This window comes from Agelaius phoeniceus, chromosome 29 (genome assembly GCF_051311805.1).
Source record: "Agelaius phoeniceus isolate bAgePho1 chromosome 29, bAgePho1.hap1, whole genome shotgun sequence".
In the NCBI taxonomy this organism is placed as follows: Eukaryota; Metazoa; Chordata; class Aves; order Passeriformes; family Icteridae; genus Agelaius; species Agelaius phoeniceus.
The window spans coordinates 1,510,340-1,533,448 of NC_135293.1; the positions used below are offsets into that span (position 1 = coordinate 1,510,340).

Here is a 23,109-nt window from a genome sequence, read left to right on the forward strand (position 1 = left end):
GCTGTTTGCCATTTAGTGGGGCTTTGGCAAACAAAAGCCAACTGCAGCCCCTGCAAGGTGACAAGGGACATTGTCACAGCAAGGTCTGCTCTCCCCACTGGGCTGTCAGACCCTTCTCTGTGAGAACCAGTAGCCAGGAACCAGCACTGGGAGGCAAGGAAGGGAAGACTTCCAGACTGGTGGCATGAGGAGCTTGGAGGGGGCAAAGGGGAATTCCTGCATGCAGGGATCTGCAGAGAGAACAGGGGCCATGCCCTCTGCTGGGAGAAGGACGGGGATGTGCAGGGAGGGGCTGCAAGCTCACCTGGCCACTGACACTAGGAGATGATTTTCTACCTGCAGGAAGGTGTAGGGAGGTGTTTGTTCCACCTCAGGCACCAGCACTGGCTCAGAGGATCAGGCAAAGCTGCTCCTTGCTCCCTCCTGCCACTAGGGAGAACACTCAGCCCTAGCCACGAGGGTGCATCCCTGTTTCCCACTCCATCCTGCTTCCCACTGCTCCCAGAAGTTCCACACTTCAGAAAATGGAGCCAGGTGGAAACCACACCTGTCACAGTCTGAGACAAGATGGAGAGAACTCGGAAAGAAACAAGTGGGGTCAACATGCAGACAGATCTTGGGGTGGGGATGACTTTTCTGAGGGGGGGGCTGGTGGGTGACCTTCTGGAGAGGGGAGGCAAGGTGGGAAAGGTGAGGAGGAATGGGGAGACACGTCCGGACAGGATCCGGGCAGCAAACAGCATCAACAGCAACAAACAACGGCAGGTGGGATGCAAACACTGAGTTGTCATGGGAACAGAACAAGACAATTAATCCAAACCGAAGCTAATCACAAAGAAATGAAACCCAACCGAAAAAGAAAGGGAAAAAAATAAACTAAAAATAAACAAGAAAAGAAAAAGAAAGAACAAACCAGAATTTAATAACTGAAAAGCATCATCTGATGTAGGGCGGAGTGCTGAGAATCGGAGTCTGAAGGGAACCCACTGTTCCTGCCTGTGGTTTTGGGCAGGGAAGGAGAAATCCACTCACAAAACACAAGCTCAAGGGCTGCACAGAGCACGTTCCCAAAAAGCTGCAGAGCAGCCCTGCCCTCCTCCTGACAGCTCCCAGGGTGCAGGTCAGCCCTGGGCTCTCAGGGATCCTTACTTTGGGCTGGTTTACTTGCATTTGTCCCCCTCCAAGGGAAGCACCCAGCACCTCTGGGTGCCAGCCCTCAGAACCAGCCCTTCCACAAGGAGGGAGAATTTGGATTAGGGCTGATACGAGCCCAAAACAGGCAGCAGCACTTCCTTGGTGCATCCTGGTTTAAAAAAAACTAGACTCTCCTGTGTGCACAGATATACCAACATCCACACACTGACCTAGGATGGGAAAAGAACTCCAGTTAAACGTTGGGGACCTCAGAGAGTCCCCTGGATACAGCCCTGTGATGGCTCAGGGCTGTGACAACCACAATAAGGCACAGGGTTCATCTCTGGCTACCCAGAGCCATCAGGCTGCTGCTTATTTTAATTGCTGAAACATTTGCATTTGGCTGGAGACAGGGAATTTGTCAAGCTGAGAATCTCCGGGTCAGCCTTTAGGTCAAGGCCCAGGAGGAGGAGAGCCGTGGTGGAAAGGAAGCTGGAGATGGAATCAAGACCAATTTCAGCTCTGGGTCCAGCTCCACAGCAGCTGAAGGAGGGGGAATTTCACAAGGAAAAAAATCAGGTGAAGAGATCCCTTCCATTTTGCTATCGAGCACTTTCAAAGGATCGGGAAGAACAGAACCGCCCTCTCTGGGAAGGAAACATTGGGATGGGGCAGTCAGGGCTCTGCTTTATAAACACTTGCCTAATGACACTTTTCCCAGTTTCTGGTGCAAGAAGGACCTTCCCTGAGTTCCAGGGGTGTTTGGTTTCCAGGCCAGCTCTGGCAGACCCCGCATGCGTACACGGATGTGCATGCTCCATGTGCAACAGCTCCCGACAGACACACACAGGCAGGCACACACAAACAGACATTGTCCATGGCCAAAAAACTCTCAGGAGCTTTTTTTTCAAACAAGGATACAGCTTGTTACGCATAGAACCAGATTCCAGGACTGGAGCTGGATGTTTGGGATGCAATTAAATTATTTCAGTGCAGAGAAGCCATTTCAGAGGCACAGGAAAATTTTGTAAGTGCAGTTAGTTATGAGTCTGTTTAATTGTTGGATAAGCATTTCACACTGCAAATCTGCACCCCAACTTGTGCTCTTCTTTAGAAACAGAACAGATCCATAACTTTTCACACCCTTGGGAAGCCAATTGGTTTTGTTGCTGCTCACGGAGGCAGAGGTTGGCCCAGTTTGTGTTCTGTGAGTGGCATTTTTGGCTGTTTTGGTCCCAATCAGCACGGCTCAGGTTCCCCACCACCACTCAGGGTCCACAAGGTGAGAGGTGTTTTTGCAAGATTTACAGACCTGATTGGAAGAGACACTGGGAGGTCCAGGGTTGACTTTTGCAACACCAGAATCCATCCTTAAAATGTGTTCCCATGATGCTGCTAATGAGAGAGACCTGAGGACCAACCAGTTTGTGCTGAGGAACCCCACCAGCTGCTCTTTTAAAGCCCCTTCCAGATTCCCTCAGAGAGAAAAAATGTTGGGAGGAGGAGCGAGGTGGGGAAAGGAGAATGTCCTGGACAAGAACCTGTCACTTCAAACCCCGATTCACATTAAACCAACTCAAAGAGAAATGCATCTTATACCTTAAAGAAGAAACCAATCGAAAAAAGGAAACGAAAGAAAGTGAAGTGACTGGTTGAAAGCACCAAACAAAACCAAATGGTATTAAACATTTTGACACTCAGCAAGCTGCTGCTCCAAATGAGGTGAGAAGGCGGACATTATTGGCCATTTTGGGGAGACAGGAGTCATTCCGTCTTGCTCCAAAATGAGGAGGGGTAGGGGAAAGGGTGCCAAAATAATGTGCAGCCTCTACATTATTAGTGAAGCTTAGATTACACCTGTCCTCCCCTCCCAAATGTGGTCTGTCCCTGCCCCTGCGTGTCCGTGCAGCCGCCTCTGCCTCTCCCTGTCCCAATTCCAGGCTCATTCCCCTGGGGTGAGACCTTTTGGGCTTTGGATTTCCGACCTCTGCCCCTCCACAGGACGAGAAGCTTCCCTCCTCCTGCCCATCTCCTTCCTCATTTCCTTCACAGCAAAGAAAATAAATACGTAAATAGGTAGATAAATAAAGAATGAGACCAAGGCTTGGATTTGGTCTGGAGGAAATCCATTACCTTCCCAATAATTGTTACTTTTCACTTAAAAAAAACCACATTAGCTGAGCAACAGGCTGGCTGAACATCTCTGGTCTTTTGCAATTCTTTTTTTTTTCCTGTTGTTTTTTTTTACAGGATTGAACAGAAAATAATCAGAATCCAATTGATTTTCACGCAGCTCTGTAATTTTAAACACAGACTTGACTGGTTTCGTTTTTGTTATTTTAATTTGACAAGGTGTAATCTAATTTTTTCCCCTAAAACAAAGAGAACAGCGATGCAAAAGGTGTAAGAGACACAGGCAGGCAGAGATTTCGAGATCAGTACAGCACAGTGTTCCTGCAAAGTGCCCTCTATAGAGAGATAGTCATGTATATACATAGATATATACACAGTTTGGATTTTTTTTGGATTGGTTTTTTTTTTGGGGGGTGGCTTTTTGTATCCATTTCCATTTCCTGATACCCTTGAGAAATCCTTCTGCAGAAACACAGTGAAGTTTTTGTTTGCTTTGTTTGGTTTGGAACTAGAATTTCAGAGCTGAGGACACCCCAAACACGGACAGGGCGCTCCCCCACCCACAGAAATGCTAAAATAACCCTTTAAAATCATCCCAGAACTCTCCATCCCTCAATTTTAGCACCTGGAAACTGGGCACTGCAGAGGCAGCTGTACAACCCAGTGGTGGTTCTGCCTCCCTCCTTCTCCATTTAAGAATTTATCAATCTACTCTAAAAAGGTATTAAAATTCCTACAGTTTAAAATACCAATGACTGCTTTGACCTTGTGGCTATTTGTTAAATCTCTAGTGCATGTGGAATTATTTCCTTCAACCTCTAAATGGGACTGAAAGGGAAAAGCTCACCAATGGTTCCACCTGGGACCAAACCAGCAGCTCTGGTCTGATGGCCAAATTACTCATGTGCCAAACTTAACCCAGGCTACAGGCTAAATTATTGCTTAAATTAGTCACATTTTAATCTATTTTGAAGCTTTATTTCCTGAGGTGCTCGGCACACTATCCCTGCCCTTTCTGTGGGTTTTATTTTAATTGATTTCCACTAGTTCAGCTCTTACATGTTTTGCCCTGGCTTGGTTTCATCTTTGGTCTCTCAATGAGCTGAGGTTTTCCAAAAAGCCTTGGGAATGTCCTCAGCAGGGCCTGGGCTGCAGAACCTGGCTCAGGGGTGACAAAGCTCATGCTGATGGTGACAAGCAGCAAAGGCAGGGCCTGAGCAGGCACTGGGCTGCTTTAAATGCCTGCTGAGCCATCCACAGCTCCCTGGGCTGGAAAAGAGCAGAGCCACAAGAAGCTGGAGCAGAGAGCAGGAAGGATTATCCCAACTGCTGCCTTTTGTACCTCCTGACAGGGCCCCACTGCGTGAAAAGGGGGAGAATTCTTCATTCTGCTAAATTCAACCACGACAAGGCAGCCTGTACCAGCAGCAGCAGCAGCTCTGCACACTCAGGGCATCTGAAACTCGGCCCCCACAGCTCATCCCTCCTTCCTCTGGGACATGGAGGAGCACAGGGACGTGAGGTCCTCACACGCAGGGCTCCACCCCAGCCAGCAGCTGGATTTTGGGATCAAACCAGAACAAGTGAGGTGGCTGCCTGCAGCTTCCCAAATTAAGAGGAGAACTGCAAAGTGCTCCATTTCCAGGGGGCAAAGCAGCTCTGGCCACAGGTCCTGGCTGAGGGGACATTTGCCCTCTCTGGGGTAATGGCTGAGCCCCCCATGTGGTCCCTAAATACAGACAGAAACACCACAGAGTGCTTTGGGCTGGAAGGGACCTCAAAGCCCACCCAGTGCCACCCCTGCCATGGCAGGGACATCTCCCACTGCCCCAGGCTGCTCCCAGCCCTGTCCAGCCTGGCCTTGGGCACTGCCAGGGATGCAGGGGCAGCCTCTCAAACACCACCATGGGCAGGCAGCTCTTCATTTGCAGGGTTTTGAATCCATCCTTTCCTGCAATCACTATGGGCCACAAGGGTGATGGCACTTGTGTCCCTGGGGATACAGAGAAGCATCCAAGGAGACTTTTGAAAGCCAGGTGAGCCCATAAAAACCAGGATTCCCACCGAGGTGCTGGCCTGCCCCTAGAACTGCACCCATCTTGTCACCAGCCACAGGTGAACCCTGGGCAGGTGGCTCAGCCTAAACTGCCACACACCTGGGCTGGCAGCAGGGATCACCTCACCTGCTTCTGGCCTGCTTTTGTGGTCTCCAGAGAGAATCTTCTGCCTCAGACCTCGGGCATCCCCTGCTATTTTGGACCATGGCAGATCTGAGCTGCAACAACACACGAGGCAAACCCTGCACCAATAATTTCAAGACCATGCCCATGGTTTGGGTTGGAAGGACCTTAAAGCTCACCCTGTTCTCCCAGGACACCCTCCACTAGAGCAGGCTGCTCAGAGACCATAACTTTAGCAAACCACACAACCTCTTCTAGCCAGGTATCAAGTCTCTATTTCCTCACCCAGTGTCATTCCAGCCTATCATGATTGCATCCCATTTAGCTTTAGTTTATTGTTGTTGATATCATTATCATTACTTTTATTTTTATTGGCTCTTAAGGAAGAATTTAATCTTCAAGCCTTCTCAGATCACAAGAGATTCTTAGCAGCAGCAGTGCAGTTTGGCCATGTTAGAAATACTTTATAAAAGAGAAAATAAACAAATAAAAAATAATGGTGTATAAATCCCTTTTTAATTGCACCTAAATCCTGAAACTCAAACTCCTAGTCATGAAGGAAAATCCTGTAATTAGGAGTGATTATCACCTTTTAGTCCTAGGCAGGAGGGAGGTAGGATGGGAAAACCTTATTTCAAATGCTATTCCTTTTTCTTTTTTTTAAATAGAACAAGCATTTTTTTTTCTTTTTTCCTTTAAAAAGAGCCTTGGGACTGAGGGATGTTTTTTGGCTATTGTTGGCATCCAAGTCAGAAGAGCCACAGCTGGTCTCTTCCCAGAGAATTCTCAAGAGAGCAGCATTTGGGAGGGGTACCCTGGTACCTATGGGGAGGGAGGAGACTCAGAAGGGGAGGGGAGAATACCAGCACTGAGGGTCCGAGCACTGAAATCTCAGCATTTTAAGAAAAAAGAGAAGGACAGACAGAGAGAAAGAGAGAGAGAGAGAAAGAGAGAGACAGATACTGTGTCAATACTGCACTGGATTTCTCAAAAAAATCACACAGCTTTAATACCTGTGCCCTAGGAAAGCCACTCCTTTGGCAGCTGATTGAGAGGTGGGGACTGGCAGGGGAGGGAAAGGCATAGCCAGGGAAAGGGCTGGCATTCTGCACAGGGGAAGCACCAAGCACCACTGGTACCACTGACACACTGCAAACCCCCTGTCCACTCTCCATGTGCCTCACCCGCTGGGGATGCACACATGGGAGGCAACAGGAGCTTCTTGGGGATAAACAGGGAGATGAGAAGAGGGAAAAGAGGCATTTTCAGCTCCAATGTCACTGGCCAGATTGCTGCTTGCTGTTTGCAATAGCTGCAGCTGCCAGATGTGCCCCAGCACTGTTGCAGTGCCTGCACAGCTGCACTTCTCCTCCCACGCTCCTTTAGGAAGGAGGCTCTGCCTTGGCTGTGCCTGGCTGGGTTTTGAGGTGCCTGCACCAGGCAGCAGTGGGTAAATCCCAGAAGGGAGCAGGACAATGGGGAGAGGCAGAGCCAGGAGGCAGCTGCCCTTCCCTCCCAGCCCTCCCAGGACGAGGTGCCACCTCCTCCACGGGATTCTGCCAGGCTCTGCCTGGGGCTGGGGCTCTGCCTGGCGCTCGTGGGTGCTCCAGGAGAGAAGAGAGTGGGATTTGGGATCAGCAGGAAGCTCTCTGTCAGTGCCCTGCTGGGCTGACTGCTCCTGGTGTTACTGGAGGGAGCTGGGCAGTGAGCAGTGAGCGAGCCCCCACGGCTGGGGACGCCCCTGGAGCGGGGTCAGGGCTTTTCTTTGCGTGCAGGAGGTGGAACAAGAGCCACACCTCAAGAAATAAATAAGCAATAACATGACCCAGGGTCTGTTCTAACTCTTGGAATGACCCCCTGGGTTCTCACCATCTTTTCCACTTCCCAGATCCCTCCCTCCCCCAAAACAAAGGCTTGTCCCAAATAGCAGGGCTTCCATGGACAGGCGTTAGAGCTGTGTGACTCCTTTCCTCCTGCAGGGATTGAGGAGTTCAGTTACCACCGGGTGGGCAGGAACACTGGCTTCTCACAATGCGTTTGGAATAAACTACAGCACAGCATAACCAATCAAAACAGAAACAGGAAATCAAGAGAAAGCAAAAAACCCAACAGAACCAAAAATTTGGAAAGTAAGAGTAAATCCACTTCAAAGAAACCAGAATTGTGTAACGGAAAGAAACGATACATATTTAGATATCGAAAAAATAATTCATAATTAATTTAAAAAGTGGCATGCAAAGAAGATTGTTACATTCTCCTATCATGCATCAGGCCCAATGTCCAAACGGCAAGGTAACCATGACGACAAAAAAGTGCAAGAACTCAGCAACATTACCAAAGGATGCATAGAGAGGCCCACAATGCAACTCAACTCATCTCCGTGAGACCCGGGAATGCGCGGGTCTCGCTCATCTTAAAGATTTCTTGCTTTTTCTCTTTTCATTTTTTTTTTTAAATTTCTTTTTTTCATTTTTTTTTTTTTTTCTCTTACGAATGTAAAAATGTGGGTAAAGAAAGTAAAAAAGAAAAAAACCACACCAACCTTCTCGTAGCTCTGAGGGATGTTAAGGGGGTTTGATGCGGAACACAATGACATGAGGAGAAGAGAAAAATAGGGGAAACACAGAGAGAGTAAAAAAAGGCCTTCTCAAGGCTGTCAGCTGCAAATTGATTGATTTTTTTTTTTTCTCTTAACCAAAATAAAAAGAAAGGAAAAAAAAAAAATGAAGATAGTAACGACCCTCTTTCCTGCCTTCCTAAGGCTCCCCCTCCCATCCCTTTAAGCCCAACCAAGCTCCGCAGGGAGGCCAGGCTGGGAGCAATCCTAGCTCAGAGTCAGCCCCACAGGGGTGCTGAGCCCAGGCAGGATTCGCCCTCCCTGCAGCCCCTCTGCTCCTCGGAGAAGGGGAGCGGAGCCCCCGGGCAGAGCAGCCCCCCGGCCCCACACCCAGCCCTGCTCGCTCTGCCTCCACCATGGGACTGAATAAGGAAAACAGAAATAATTAGAAGAAGGAAAAAGAAAAGCAAAAAAACCAAACCAAACCATTTCCTTGCAATGTTCAAACTTACAACTCCTATCCCAGGTGGTCTATAGAGACAAGCATGTTATGGGAGAAACAAGTCAATTGGAAACACAAGAGTGCTCGAGACTCTTTTAAAACAAAAAAAAGAAAAAAAAAAAAAAAAAGGGAAGAAAAATGTGCATGAACTCTCCCTCCCACCAAAGCAAATCCATTTCAGAAACTTGTTACCTTTCCACGATATTAACACACAAGAAACAAGGAATTAAACAGCATGAAAAACACCCAAACCACAGGCCGAGCTGGCACACGCTGTGTTCTGCACTCTCTCGGCAGGTTAGTGCTGGTTTGCAGGCAGGCCCAGGTACACACGGCCTAACTGGGGTAGGAACAGGGCTATCACCTGGAGCCCTCTCATCCAGGTGTGGAGACAACACCGTGTTACAACCTTTGTCTCCTGGGTAGTTTCCGAGTGGCCAGAAAAGTAGAGGAAATTTAGAAACAAAACAATAATGAAAAATCCCCACATTTTTCCTGTTTCTTTTCTTTTTAGGTTTTTTTTTTCTTTTTTTTTTTTTTTAAAAAGAACCCAAACCATTCCAGCTAAGCTGTCTGCAATGGATTCAGCCCTGAATTAGTATTGGATCCAGATTGACACTCCCAAAAGCGGAGTTTGGGGGCCCAGGCGACAGGGCAAATTTCAAACGCAATTTTCCAGCTGGCCACAAAAGGCTATTTAAAAATTTAGCTTGGAAACATTAAATTATTAAAAGCCTTCTCTCCATGTGCATGTGATTTAGTGAGCGTGAGACACGAGAGAGAGAGAAAGAGAGAGAGAAAGGAGTGCACACAGGAGCATGGCTCTGCATTGGACTGCAGATTAACGTGAGTGTAGGTGGGGAGGTGCCTCCTCTGTCGATGGGATGGAAATGGGAACAGTTTGCTGGGATGTAACTTTTCTTTTTTCCTCCCAACGGCATTTTTCTTTTTCTTTTTTCTTTTTTTTTAATTTTAATCGAGAAGGACCAGCCCTGCTCTCTCATTACCAAAAGGGCTTTTGCTGTGGAAAGATGTTAAACCGAAGCTACGCACAAGATATTACAGGTCAGAGAGATTAAAATAAGAGAAAGTGGAGAGGCTGTTGGCCCAGGGGGTGGGAGAACATCGAAGGGACATGGAGCAGAAGCCAATCCCCTGTCATCTGTTCCCCTGCTGCAGGGTGAAAGGGGCTCAGGGATGGCTGCTGGTGTCCCCAGCTCTGTGCCCAAGGAACCAGGGACAAATTACTGCTGGCAGAGGGAAAAGCAGCTGGGACTGAGGGCAGCGGTGCCAATGCACCCTCCTGCTGCAATCTGGGGGCATCCAGGGACACAGAGGGGCCCTGCCCTCCTCTCACAGCCACAGCAGCAGGACTGAGAGCTGGGATCCTTTGGGAGGAAGGGCAATTCCCTCCGGGGCCGGAGGGATGCTCTGCGGGCTGACCTGGCACATTCTGGGGCGCGCTCTTTGACTCGGCCGTGGGTGAGCCCTGCCCTGCAGGGATGCGGGGGGCAGCGGGGACCCCCCGAGCTGGGCAGGGGTGGGATGGGCCGGGAGGAAGAGGAGGAGGAGGAGGCTGAGTGCCGGTGAGCCGCTGTGCTCCCTACCTCTCACGTAAAGGTTAGCGGGGGACGAGTAGCGCACCCCGGCGCTGTTGCTGGCCACGCACTCGTACTTGCCCTGGTCCGTCTCCTCGCTGCTCTCGATCTGCAGCCCACCTGTGAGGGGACAAGACACGGCAGCACAGACACAGCATCAGCCTCTGCTCGGGCTCTTGGCTCCCCCCGGGCTCACGCACACCGGGGCAGGAGCACGGAGCCCCCGCGGACCCGACGCGCTGGGAAAATGCAATTCCCCCTCTTTGTCCTGAACTCATCAGCAAAGGCACCAAGTTTTTGTGGCTTCTGCAATGCAGGCGTTCTGCACCAGAACTCCCGAAATCGGCCTCAATAATCCATATTACTGTGATCCCCAGAAATCCATCAGCAGGCAGTTGACTTTCCCCTGCTCAATTTGAAGCAGTGACCATAAAAGTGAAAGGCTTTGTCACCCACTGCCTGGGGAATTTCTATCGTTGCTGCCTTTGTTTTGTGCCCAGTGCCTGCTCCTCAGGAAGCCTACGGGAGATAAGAGCCCCTGTGAAAAGCACCTTACTGATAGTAAATATTCCCCAGGGAAAACCCTGTAAATACTGCATTGGAACTTCAAAATTGCCTGCATGGTTTACATCATCTGGGCCAAAAGGATTAAGGCTTTTCTTAAACTTGTATATTATTGCAGGCTACAAGAATATACCCAGAGCCCAAACTAAAGATTCCTGTCAGCAAATATGCAGAGAGATGCAGCATGGAACTACATGGAAGAAAATTGCCTCATTTACCTCAGAAGGCTTCATCCCTGCAAAACTCCAGTTAAAATACATACTACATAAATAATTCAACAGGCTCTCAAATGTTTTATGTATTAGGAGTACATGATTATACTACAGATATGGACAGAGCTCACATGTGGTAAGACTCTTAACTCCCATCTCTGGAAAAAAAAAACCCCACCTAAATATGAAAACCAAACAATTCCAGCTCAGTGTAATAGTATTGATAAAATCTTAAGTGAGAGGAGCGCAAATGAGATCATTGTTGATTGCAGATAGAGCCTTTTCAGGAAGGAAAAAGCAGTGTGTTCACAGAGGAGGACACAGAGCTCACGTTCCTCTGCGTGTGCGTGGGTGGAACGATGCTGGTGGGGGAACGTGGGGCTGGCAGAGGATTTGGGACAGGGCTGGGGTGTGAGTGCAATTCCCCACAGCATCCCCTGTGCTCTCCCGAAGGCAGAACAGAGGGAATGAAACCCCCAAAAACCCCACCCGGACCAGTAAACCAAACAAAATCCATTCCACAAGAATCTGCGGGGATTTCAGCACAACAGGAGTTAAAACCCAAACTGGCTGGAGCTTCCCACTGAGCACCCAGCTGAGCATTTTTCATATGGAATTACAGCTCCAGCTCTGCTGTTGGAGAGCTCCACTTGGGTGGAAAGCCGCTGGTGAGTTTTCCCAGAAATTTCTGTTAATTTGGACAAATCTGTGGGTTGTTTCCATCGGTTCCAGATCCATTTTCTGTGCTGCTCATGAGCATCGCTGGTCTGAGAGTACCCAGGGGAGATGAGGCCTCACTCTGGAGCAGGAAGGGAACCAAGGACTGCAGTGGGCAGCTTTCCCTGGGGAACAGGGACTCAGCCCTCCCTCCCTGCCCACTCCTCACCCCTGCTGGTCAGGGCAATGGCAGAAATGAGGCTGCAGAGGGGGTGAGGAGTGCTCAGCACCTGTCAGGAGCCAACGGCCACGATGTGTGAAAACGTAAATCTCACCTACAGCACCTCCTGGTGCTTTTACCAGTAGAGAATTATGGAATTCTAAATGTGCCAGTGGAGATAAAAACCAAAGCAGGGTCTTCCTACCCAACTCCTCCTGCCTTTCAGCTTGAGGTCAATTATTGACTCCATTAAAGAGACAGTGCAGAAGCTACTTACCGTGGATCTGTCCCAGAGAAACCTAAGGGTAAGAGAGTGGGGAGGAAGTGGAAAGAGGCTCTGGAGCCAAACAAATGAGTAGGCTGAGATGGTAAGTGCTGAAGATCTGCCTGAGAAAAAGGACTGGAAAACTCCCATGGCCATCAGCAGCTTGGCAGCACTTTGCACCAATCAAGAGAAAGTCCTAAGTATTTACCAAGCTTTGAGAGCATTTAATGCTCGAGATAAACTTCAGTCCTTCATAGTCCTGGAGAGATTAGCTCTTAAAACTCTGCCATAAATCTGAGGCAGCGCAGCCGGAGACGTTATTAGAATAATGGTATCAGTATTACTGTGCACCCAGCAAACAAAAAAGGACATTATAACCATAGATAAAATAAAGACAGGTAAAAAAAAGAAATATCCAGAGGTGAAGCAGGACAAGGAAACGTAACAACAACACGGATCTGTATTGAGCAGAGGGCAATGAAACGGGATCTGTGTGGAGAGAAGTGTTTGGAGAGTGGGTGAGTGAGTGAGCTGGGGGTGTCTTACCTCGGATCGGTGTACCTTCTGCAAAGAAAACAAAGAAAATGAGTGAAATGACTGCAAAACCCCAAACACCTGCACTGCCCGTGGGAAAAGGACCTGAGGCAAGGAAGACAGTTCCCAGTAGGAAACTTCTTGGTCTGTCTCATCTCAAATTACAGGACACTGAAGAGGGCTTGGGATACTTTGGTGGGGTGTCCCTTCCAGCAGCCCAATCCAGCTGGCTGTTTGCAGAGCCTCCCGTGGCCTTTGGCTTCAAAAGGCTTCAGACTGGCTCCATTTTGGTGCAGGAATGTAAAGAAACCCCTCAGGCTCTCAGCTAACATCACTGTCTGCTACTCACTGACCACATTTACCTTCCCCACCCCTGGGGACACAGGGCTGTGGTAGCCCAGGCAGGGAGAGGGACACGTGGGCACCTTGCACCACATTAAGCTGCAGGTTTGGTCCCACCTTGGCTAGCTCCAAACTTTAGCTCTCGGCCCAGATGTGTGAGCTCAGTGCATGTGCTGCTCAGGACCTCTGGCCATCCCTCGGGGCCCTGAAGAGGTGACAGGAACTACCTGGAACCTCCTGCAGTGGCTCTGGAGCCACCCTGATGCCACCCTGAGCGAGGAGGGGCAGTGTGGAGAGAAGAGCCCTGCTGCTCTGGCCTGCTGGCTGCCTCTCCCCTGGGTTCTTTTATTCCAACCCCTCCTGTTTGTCTGTCAGTGCCCAGCCCCGGGCAGGGCTCCCAGGTGGGAGGGAGTGACAGTGAGGGTAAAATAAAACCCCTGTCCCCCACCTGACCCCCTGGGCTGGCAACCCAACCATCTTCCTTTGAAAACACGGCAGGTCCTTTTGCTCACAGTGGCATTCAGAACTTATCAGAGAAGGGGGTTTAGCTGGTGGGTTTTTACCCCAATCCTGAGAACAGGGCAGATCCCGCAGGGCCAAGTTCTGCCTCTCGCCAGGGAGGGATGCACGAGCTCCTCTGCAGCGGTGACACTGCTGCCACCCTGCAGCACTCCCAGCCAGGGCTGTGGAGCACCTTAAATGACAAACACCAGCCTCTCAGCCTCTCCTCTCCCCTGGGGAGGAACAGCAGAGCTGTGATCCTGATTTACACACGGGGAAAACTGAGGTAGAGGTGAAGCAACTTGCCCAAGGTCACGGAGGGAAGACTGGCAGAGGCAAGAACAGGAGTCAAAGCCTCCCCCGTGCCAATCTTCTGCCTTAATCACCAAAAACCCCTTCCCTCCTTATCCTTCAGCCCTGCTCATCCTTCTGCTGCGGTTCAATCCTCCATTCTCAGGATAGAAGGTAAAAATATACAGACACTAAGTAGAGTTCACCTTCATTTTTCAAAGGAGCTAAGGGAACAGAGGCATTATAGTGTTAGGGATTAGACTCTAGTTAGACTCAGCTTCTAGTTATGAGGTTAGGTTATTAGCTAGAGAAAAGTTAGCATCTAGTTAGGGTTAGGAACTAGCTAAGGTTAATGAAGCAGGTTGTTAGCTCTCAGGACAAAGGTTGGAGAGACAGCGCTTGGAAGAGGTGGGGGAGCATGGCCTTGGGCAGACCCTCACCCAGGAGGTGGCAGGAAGGTTTAAAAAGCAAGAGAGAGAGAGAGAGAGAAAGCAGCAAAAGGTTATAGATCAATTCAGTGGAAACAAAAACAGCCTCTGATACATCCTTCTGTCTCGAAATTGGAGTGAAAATCTGCCATCTGTGGCACCAATATGGAACAAGGCTAATGGGGAGAGGGTAGAGAAGGGGAAGAGATCCCAACATCACCCATGGCTCAAAAGCCTCTCTGGCCTTGGCTAAGCCTGGCAGTTTCCTGCAAAAATTCACTCTAATTGACAGCAGAAAGGTGCTGGAAGTTAGAGCTGTGCAAGCCCAGGCACAAGATCAGCATCGCCCCTTGTGTCACTGCAGGCTGGCACTGCCTGCGCCCCTGGGAAGGGGCTGCCAGAGCCCTGGGGACAGCCTGGCCTGGGGACAGGGCTCTGGGGGAGCAGGCAGTGCCACCCAGCTCTCACCTGGCACACAGGGAGGGGCAGGACAGCTTTGGGATGAGCCCCACGCCAGAACTGGAGTGCAATCAGCTCAAGCAGCACTTTGGGTGGGGCACAGACACAGATGGGAGATTTTCACTGCTGGAGTTTCACATCTAACCAGCTCCACGTTCAACACAGGGGCAGCAGGAGGGTGCTGGAAGAGGATGTGCACTGGATTAACCATTCTGAGGGACTCTGTCCATCCCTGGTGTGCTGTACAGGGCAGGAGCAGCTGCACGAGGCTGCCAGGGCCTGGGGCACAGTGAGGGCACCTTTGCAGGACAACTACAGAGGGAAGAGCTCCCACTGGATGCTGACTTTTGGAGTGAAAAGCTGGTTTTGAGATGCTCCCTGCAGACTTTTCACACTGCCTTGCACAGCCTCCCTGGACCTCCAGATCTGCCTATTTAGGGCAAATGTTGAGGCTGCATGAGCCCAGATGGCCAGCGCAGGGTTTAGCAGCAGAGGCAAAAGGCAGCAGAAAGGCCTTGCCTCTGGATTCTAAAGGCCCAAAATGGTGCCAGGCAGAGCTCCCTGTGCAGGTGCCCCCCTCTGTCACTGAGGCTGGGGTCTGCTCTCCCACCACCCCTCCCCTGCTCTCCCACAGGCTGAGCTGCCCACGGCTTCCCTGAGCCTGGGGAGGAGGAGAGGAGGCACCATTGCCATGGCAATGGCAGAAAACACATCCCCACCTTCTGTCAGCCACGTGTGGGAACATGTGTGTGCTGGGCTGCTCTGCCCAGGGCTGCAGCAGCTCTGCTCCACACAGGCAGGGTCCCTGCAGCTCTGCAGGGTGATGCTGGCTGAGAACTGCAGCCCCACATCCCTGGGACTAAGGGGACCTGGCAGGGACAGGAGCTCTGAGGCAGGTTCTGCCCTCTGGGGCTGCAGAGGGGGCTCTTCCCTTCCCCTCTGGCCTGTGGTTTGCAGCTTCACGTTGGAAATGCTGCAGCCCCTGTTCTCCCTCCTCAAGATGCCAATAACCCTGTGACGAGCAGGGTCCCTGCAGCTCTGCAGGGCGATGCTGGCTGGCAGCTGCAGGGCCCTGGGGGCAAAGGGGACTTGGAGGGACAGGGACACGAGCTCTGGGGCAGGTCCTGCCCTCTGGGGCTCCAAAGGGGGCTCTTGCCTTGCTCAACCCTTCCCCTCTGGCCTGTGATTTACAGCTTCACTTTGGAAATGCTGCACTGTCGCAGACATCTCTTATGGAAAATCCTTGCCTTAGGGTTTTTCCTCCTGAGAAGCTGAACAAAATGTAAACAGTGATTATCTGCTGCTGTGGAATGTAACAAGTAAATCTTTGATTGGCCCACGTTGGATGTTTCTAATTAATGGCCAATCACAGCCCAGCTGGCTCGGACAGAGAGCCTGAGCCACAAACCTTTGTTATCATTCCTTCTTATTCTATTCTTAGCCAGCCTTCTGATGAAATCCTTTCTTCTATTCTTTCAGTATAGTTTTAATATAATATATCTCATAAAATAATAAATCAAGCCTTCTGAAACATGGAGTCAGATCCTCGTCTCTCCCCTCATCCTCAGACCCCTGCAAACGCTGTCACACTGCACCCCCTCCTCTCCCTCCTCCAAATGCCAATAACCCCGTTAGATGTGAAACTCCAGGACCTCCTGCAGGTGTGAACACAATTATCACAGTTCCAGGGTACAAGCTATTGTGTAATTGGGGAATTCCAGGACAACTGTTGCTAAGATACCAAAAAAAAAAAAAAATCTATCCAATGTTAGGAGGTTCATATTTAGCTGTTATCTCTTTATACAGATAAATTAATTAGAATTATTATTACTATTATTTTTTTTTTTGTAGCCTGCAATACCCCTGTAGAAATTAATTTAGAGGGCAGAACATCCCTATTGAAAGAGTTAGTAGAAGAAATGCAGAGCATGCCTCTCAAGAAGCTGTTACAAAGGAATTAGTTTAAAGGGCAAGGGTTACAAATCTGCACATTAGCAGGTTTGGGGTTTTTTGGTTTGATTTAAAAATTTTTTTTTTAATTGAACAAACTTACCAAAAGTCTCTGAATGTTAAATAAAAAGTGAAAAAAAAAAGAAAAGAAAAGCTTGTTATAGCAAGTTATTTAGCAAACAGAAGACACACACAAGACACAAAAGGTTTTAGTGTTTGAGTGCTGAGGAAGGTGCTGAAGGCTGCCTCCCGTGTCCCCCCTAGATGGCAGCTGAGCAGAGGACATTGCCTTTGCCTTCTGCTTTAAATGTCCCAAGATAAGCAGAAATATCCATTTTCCAAGGCCACTCGAACTCTTGTCCAAGCTGGATCTCCAAGGCTGAGATGTCCATGATGTCTAAGAGAAGCAGGAGCCCAGCCAGAGCTCCTTCCCATCCTCCTCTGACTGACAACCCAGCCCAAGCCCCCAAGCATGGAAAGATTTCCAACTGCTTGGCAACTTTATCTGGAGATGGAAAGGGGAAGCAGAAACATCCACTGGAGGAAAGCCCCTGTGGTTAATGCTGTGTCAGCCCTGCCCTGGTCAGAGTGAAGACCCACATTCCACACGGCTTCCTGGGATGGTGGCACTGTAATCACCAAGGTCTCAGAGGTCTGTTTGTGCTGCCAGCCAAACATTCAGATTTAACACAAATGAGAACCAAACCCCATCCCACAATCTCCTCATCTGACATTTCCACTCGTTCCTTTTAATGAGCTCATTTGTGTACTTGCCACTAACTCATAATTGATAAAAATTCAGCTCTTCACAGCCCCTGTCCTCCAGCAGCGTGGCTGTTATCCTGCTGGCTTCATGGCCAGGGGGAACCTGGGTGTCTGTCTGTCCTGTCCCAGCCACACACAGCTCAGTCCTCAGAGGGAGCAGTCACTAAATCCCAGCCTGCTTTGGGTTGGATTGGATTAAAGCCCACCCAGTGCCACCCCTGCCATGGCAGGGACCCCTTCCAGTGTCCCAGGCTGCTCCCAGCCCCAATGTCCCAGCCTGGTTTGGGTTGGAAGGAACCTTAAACCCATCCAATTCCACCCCTGCCATGGCAGGGACCCCTTCCCGTGTCCCAGGCTGCTCCCAGCCCCAATGTCCCAGCCTGGTTTGGGTTGGAAGGAACCTTAAACCCATCCAATTCCACCCCTGCCATGGCAGGGACCCCTTCCAGTGTCCCAGGCTGCTCCCAGCCCCAATGTCCAAGCTGCCCTTGGACATTCCAGAGATCCACAGTTCCAGAGATCCACAGCAGCTCTGGGCACCTCTGCCCACCCTCCTAGGGAGAACTTCTCCCTAAATCCTCCTAAGCCTGCTAGCAGAGGTGTGTTAGCAGTTGTGATTTAGCTGCAGAGCTGCTCCTCCCTGCTCCCAGAGCTCTGTCAGGCACCCCAAGGACCTTGGCTGGAGTCCCTCTGGTGGGGGACAGACCCTGGTGCCATCAGCAGCACCCCCAGTGCCCTGATGTGTGCTGGTGCCACCTCTCTGGAGGCAGAGTTTGCTTTCTGGAAAGATGAAGGTATTAAATTAAGGCCTGACCTTAGCAGCTCAAGCAGAGCTCGCCTCGCTCAAATCCCACCCTCAAATCTGCCCTGACTCCCTTGCACAGACACAAGTGCTGACACTGTGCACATTAAAGACCCTAATGCTGATATTCTGCACTTCTGCAGGCCTCTCTTTGCACAAGGCTTGGAAGGCCATGGAAGCAGATGGAATTGGAGAGCTGGGAAGCCCTGGCTGCCCAAGGATCTGCACTCCCTGACATACAGGCACCAGGTTTGTGCCCTGGAGACTACAGGGATGCTTCAGGGCTTCACCAGTTTACTAATTTAAAGCAGCTGTAAATGAGATTAAATCTCAGCAGGTACCTTCTATTTATCAGAAGGGTCAAGGGTTCACTCTGAGGTTAATAAATTCACTGGAATAAAAAGGCAGCACTCAGGTGGCTTCAAGGAAAACACCAGATCAAACCCAGCTAAAGAGTAAAGGCATTCTAGCAAGATGATGAATGTATTAAAAATAATCTGCCTGTGCATTACTCACACTTCAGATCATGGTCACAGAGCATAATATAATTCTAGTTTACCTCTCATTATTTATGCTGAGTGATTTTTTTTATTTGCATTTGCCTCAGCTGTTATGATAAAACAGGGAGGTCAATCTCATCTGTGTTCGTGGGACTCAACAAGCCATTCTAATTCAACAAAGCAGTTTAAGGATCTGCTTGTGCCTTTGCTTCACTGAACAAGGAGGCATTTATGCAGGTGTGTAAAAGCTACATTAAACTGGAGCTATGCTGAAGCTTTTCCACCAGTGGCTCATAGAACTTTGTGTAGAATCTCTGCCAAACGGGGCAAGAGAAAAGCCAGGTGTTTCCATGCCTTGCTGTGCAGATCCAGCAGGAATCAGAACTGATTTCTCCAGGGCCAGCAGAGATCTGGGCAGGAGCAGGTGGTTAACATTTTACTGAAGAACTTGTGAAAGGTCTAACATGAACAAATCAACTCCAGCTGCCTCACCAAAGCCTTCCCTCTGCCTACAACAATGCCTTTCTTTTGCCAAAGAATCCTTAAGAATGAACCATGGACACCTTTCCTCTAGGCTGGGTCAAAGCAGTCGGCCCCAGCAGTTTGTGGAAAGGATCATTTCTTGGGTTAGTTTTTGTCAAAAGGTAGAACTTGCAAAACTTGTTTCATTTTTGCAGCTATCAATGGAAGTGTTTTATCAGTAGTACTCAAAAATAAGTCCACCTATGCCCTCCTTGCACACACTCTCACACAGAGAACTGGCAGATTTAACAAGTACAGAAACAGCTCCTGAAACGTGAATATTAAGAGATGTCACGTTGCCACACACACAAAACAGCAAACAGAAAACAAACAAGAGAGACAGATGGACAAGCAGATGGGGAAAGATGGAAAACTGACAAGAGCCACGGAGCTGGGGTACATCTGTTGGTGGAGATGGACTCCATGGGCAGAGGCACCGAGGGGTCACTCCAGAACATTCCCAAGGTGATGCTGGGGACATCCTGCAGGAGCTGCTCTTCAGCACCAGCTCTGAGGGGCTCTGCTCACACCATGGTGTTGGGACAGCCAGGGGCTGCCTGAGCCCCTACACCAGCTGTGTGTGCCAGGGTGGCTCTGTGCTCCTTTGCCAGTTCTTGCTCTGAGGAGCAAACCCCCAGCCCCAGGCAGGCCCCAGCTTCCCCTGAGTACTGTGACCCAGGGATCTCATCTGGATGGGCTTCCCTGCTGTCATCCCCTTCGTGCCAGCTGGGCAGCAGAGAAGACCAGGAGGGCTCGAAGTGGAAACTCCAACGCCTCTTGGTGTAAAAACCAAAAACCTCAAACTCCCCAATCCACAGCAGCGGGGCCTGCATCTCTTAGCCCTCCCCTCTGCTTCAGGACCCTCTGAGCAGTCCCTGTAGCCATGATATTTTCTGAAAAATCCTTTCCTTAGGATTTTTTCCTCCTGAGAAGCTGAGAGGCCTCAGGAACAAAGTGCAAACAATGGTTATCTGCTGCTGTGGAATGCAACAGGTGCATCTGGGATTGGTCTCATGTGGTTGTTTCTAATTAATGGCCAATCACAGCCCAGCTGTCTGGACTGTCTTGGTCAGTCACAAACCTTTGTTATAATTTTTTTTTCTATTCTTAGCCAGCCTTCTGATGAAATCCTTTCTTCTATTCTTTTAGTATAGTTCTCATATAATACATATCATAAAATAATAAATCCAAGCCTTCTGAAACATCTGACGAGGAGTCAGATCCTCATCCTAACACCCCAGCCAACACCAGCACAAGTCCCCTCGGGTCTGTATCAGCTCTCACCTCCTGCAGGGTGGGCCCTTACCTGATCTCAGCTGTTTTATCCTGCCGTTGCTGGCGCTGGGGTCCACGGGCAGGAAATCCTTGAACCAGGTGATCTCGGGGTCGGGGTTGCCGCTGGCTGCGCACAGCATCGTGGCCGTCCGCGTGCGCTCCACCACCTTCAGCTGCGGCCCCATGTCGATGTTGGGGAAGCCAGGGGGCAGCTGGTCCTCTGGGGATGGAGAACAAAGGGAAAGGCATTCAGCAGGGTGCAGTGGAACAGCCCAAGGAAAGCAGCACTGCCCCGTGCAGTGCCTTGGGAACACTGAGTGCTCCAAATGGAAAACGCGTGGCGCGGTGAGATTCACCAGGTTCTGCATTTTGGGGGATTATTTCAGTGTCCCACGGGATTCTACATCAACCAGGGGGTAGCTGGTCCTCTGGGGATGGAGAGCAAGGGGAAGGGCTTCAACAGGGTGCAGTGGAAGAGCCCAAGGAAAGCAGCACTGCCCCGTGCAGTGCCTTGGGAACACTGAGTGCTCCAAATGGAAAACGCGTGGCGCGGTGAGATTCACCAGCTTGTGCATTTTTTGGGGGGATTATTTCAGTGTCCCACAGGATTCTACGTTAGCCAGGGGGCAGCTGGTCCTCTGGGGGTGGCAGAGCAAAGGGAAGGGCTTCAACAGGGGCCAGGGTGCAGTGGAACAGCCCAAGGAAAGCAGCACTGCCCTGTGCAGTGCAAGTTCAAACACCAAGATGGAAAAGGCGTGGCATGGTCAGATTCACCAGCTTGTGCATTTTGGGGGATTATTTCAGTGTCCCACGGGATTCTACATTTAAGTGAAACCTTTTAAAACCCTTTGGGGAACGGCAGAATAGAATTAGAATAGAATTAGAGAGCCATTAAGGTTGGAAAAGGACTCCCAGATCCCCAGGTCCACCATGTCCTCAAGTGCCACGTCAACTCATTTTTTGAACACATCCAGGGATGGTGACTCCACCAGGCAGCCTGTTCTATGTTTATTCATATCTATGTTCTATGTTTATTCCCCTTCTCAGTGAATAAATGTTTCCTGATACCCAGCCTGAACAATTTGGAGCAACTTGAGGCCATTTCCCCTTGTGCTGTCACTCCTTACCTGGGAGCACAGAGCACCCCACACCTCTTGTGAGGGAGCTGCAGGGAGTGAGAAGGTCCTTCCTGGGGTCCCTTTGCTCCAGGCTGAGCCCCCCAGCTCCCTCTCCTGCTCGAGTCACCGTGTCAGAGTTTCTGCAGGTGCTGCCAGGAAGCTCTGCCAGGGCAGGGCTGGCACTGGGTGAGCAGAGCAGAGGCTGCGTGGGCATCCCTGCACTGCCCACAACGCCCTGAGCTCTGATCCCTCCACTGCCCACAGACCTGAGCAGCCACAGGTAACAGGAACCTTCACACAACTCTCTGAGCAGCCACAGGTAAGAGGAACCTTCACAATCTGAGCAACCACAGGTAACAGGAACCTTCACACAACCCTCTGAGCAACCACAGGTAACAGGAACCTTCACTCTCTGAGCAGCCACAGGTAACAGGAACCTGCACACTCTGAGCAGTCACAGGTAACAGGAACCTTCACACAATTCTCTGAGCAGCCACAGGTAACAGGAACCTGAACAATCTGAGCAGCCACAGGTAACAGGAACCTTCACACAACCCTCTGAGCAGCCACAGGTAAGGGGAACCTGCACAATCTGAGCAGCCACAGGTAACAGAAGCCTTGCCCTCCAAACCTCCCAGCACAGAACACGCTGCACAAGAGAAATAATGGAAGAGCCCACGTGGAAAAGGCTGTCAAAGACAGTGGGACTGGCAGAGAAAGGAGAGGAAAATCTCCTCCTTCAGCTGCAGTGACCAGAGGGGACACACACACAACAGCAGCATGCCAAGTGCTGTCAGCCAGGGTGTGATTTTTGGGTTTATTAATTCTGAGCGCTGCTGCCCTCCAAGAACAGTGGCACCAGCACCCAGCAGAGAGGCTCAACTGAGCTTCAGCTGAGCTTCCTGCTCCTCTCAGTGCTGCCCTTGCCTTCACTAATGAGGGTGAGGAGGGCAATCCCAACAATGCTGACTAATTTCTGGTAACCCCTAAGAAACCCCAGTGCTTCCCCAGCAATATCTGACCCAGCCCCTCACTCTGGGATGGGGAGAGCTGTCTCATCTCAGCAAAGTGCAATTTTTTTCCCCCAGAACATGTTTAGGGGAGGGAAGCTTGGGAGGAGGTTTGGGAGGGATCCTCTGTCATCTCCAATGAGCCGTGTCAGGGAAGCACAGCCCTGGGAGTCTGGGGCATGGAATCCATCCCAAAACAGGCGAGGGAACAGAAGGGAAATAATGCAGGGAATTAAGAAAAAAAGGTGGGATTCTTAAAAAATGAACATCCATCACAACCAGCCCCCCAGTGACAGCGATGGGAGCTCCCACAGTGGCACTGAGATGGGGCTGGCCTTGGCTGGGGACAATCCTGCCAACTGCAAACACACCCAGAGCTTCTTTCCTAGGGCTGGCACACGGTGGATAAGGAGGAATGGAGCCAAATACAAATGGCACAGCCCAGAGACAGCAGGACAAGGGAGAAAGCCAGTGGTGGGTGCCTTTTCATGGAATCCCAGAGTGGTTTAGGCTGGAAGGGACCTCAGAACCCGGCCAGTGCCACCCCTGCCACGGCAGGGACATCTCCCACTGTCCCAGGTGTTCCCAGC

At 50.3% G+C, this 23,109-nt stretch overlaps 1 protein-coding gene across 1 annotated transcript in view; it reads right to left on the bottom strand.

The window, feature by feature from the left end:
• PTPRS (protein tyrosine phosphatase receptor type S) overlaps positions 1-23,109 on the bottom strand; it is a 167,552-nt gene that overhangs the window by 50,506 nt on the left and 93,937 nt on the right. The window contains exons 5-6 of the mRNA XM_077191543.1: positions 20,423-20,611; positions 10,114-10,224 (exon numbers count right to left, since the gene is read on the bottom strand). Coding sequence (XP_077047658.1) covers positions 10,114-10,224; positions 20,423-20,611 — 300 coding nt within the window. The remainder of the gene's footprint in view (positions 1-10,113; positions 10,225-20,422; positions 20,612-23,109) is intronic.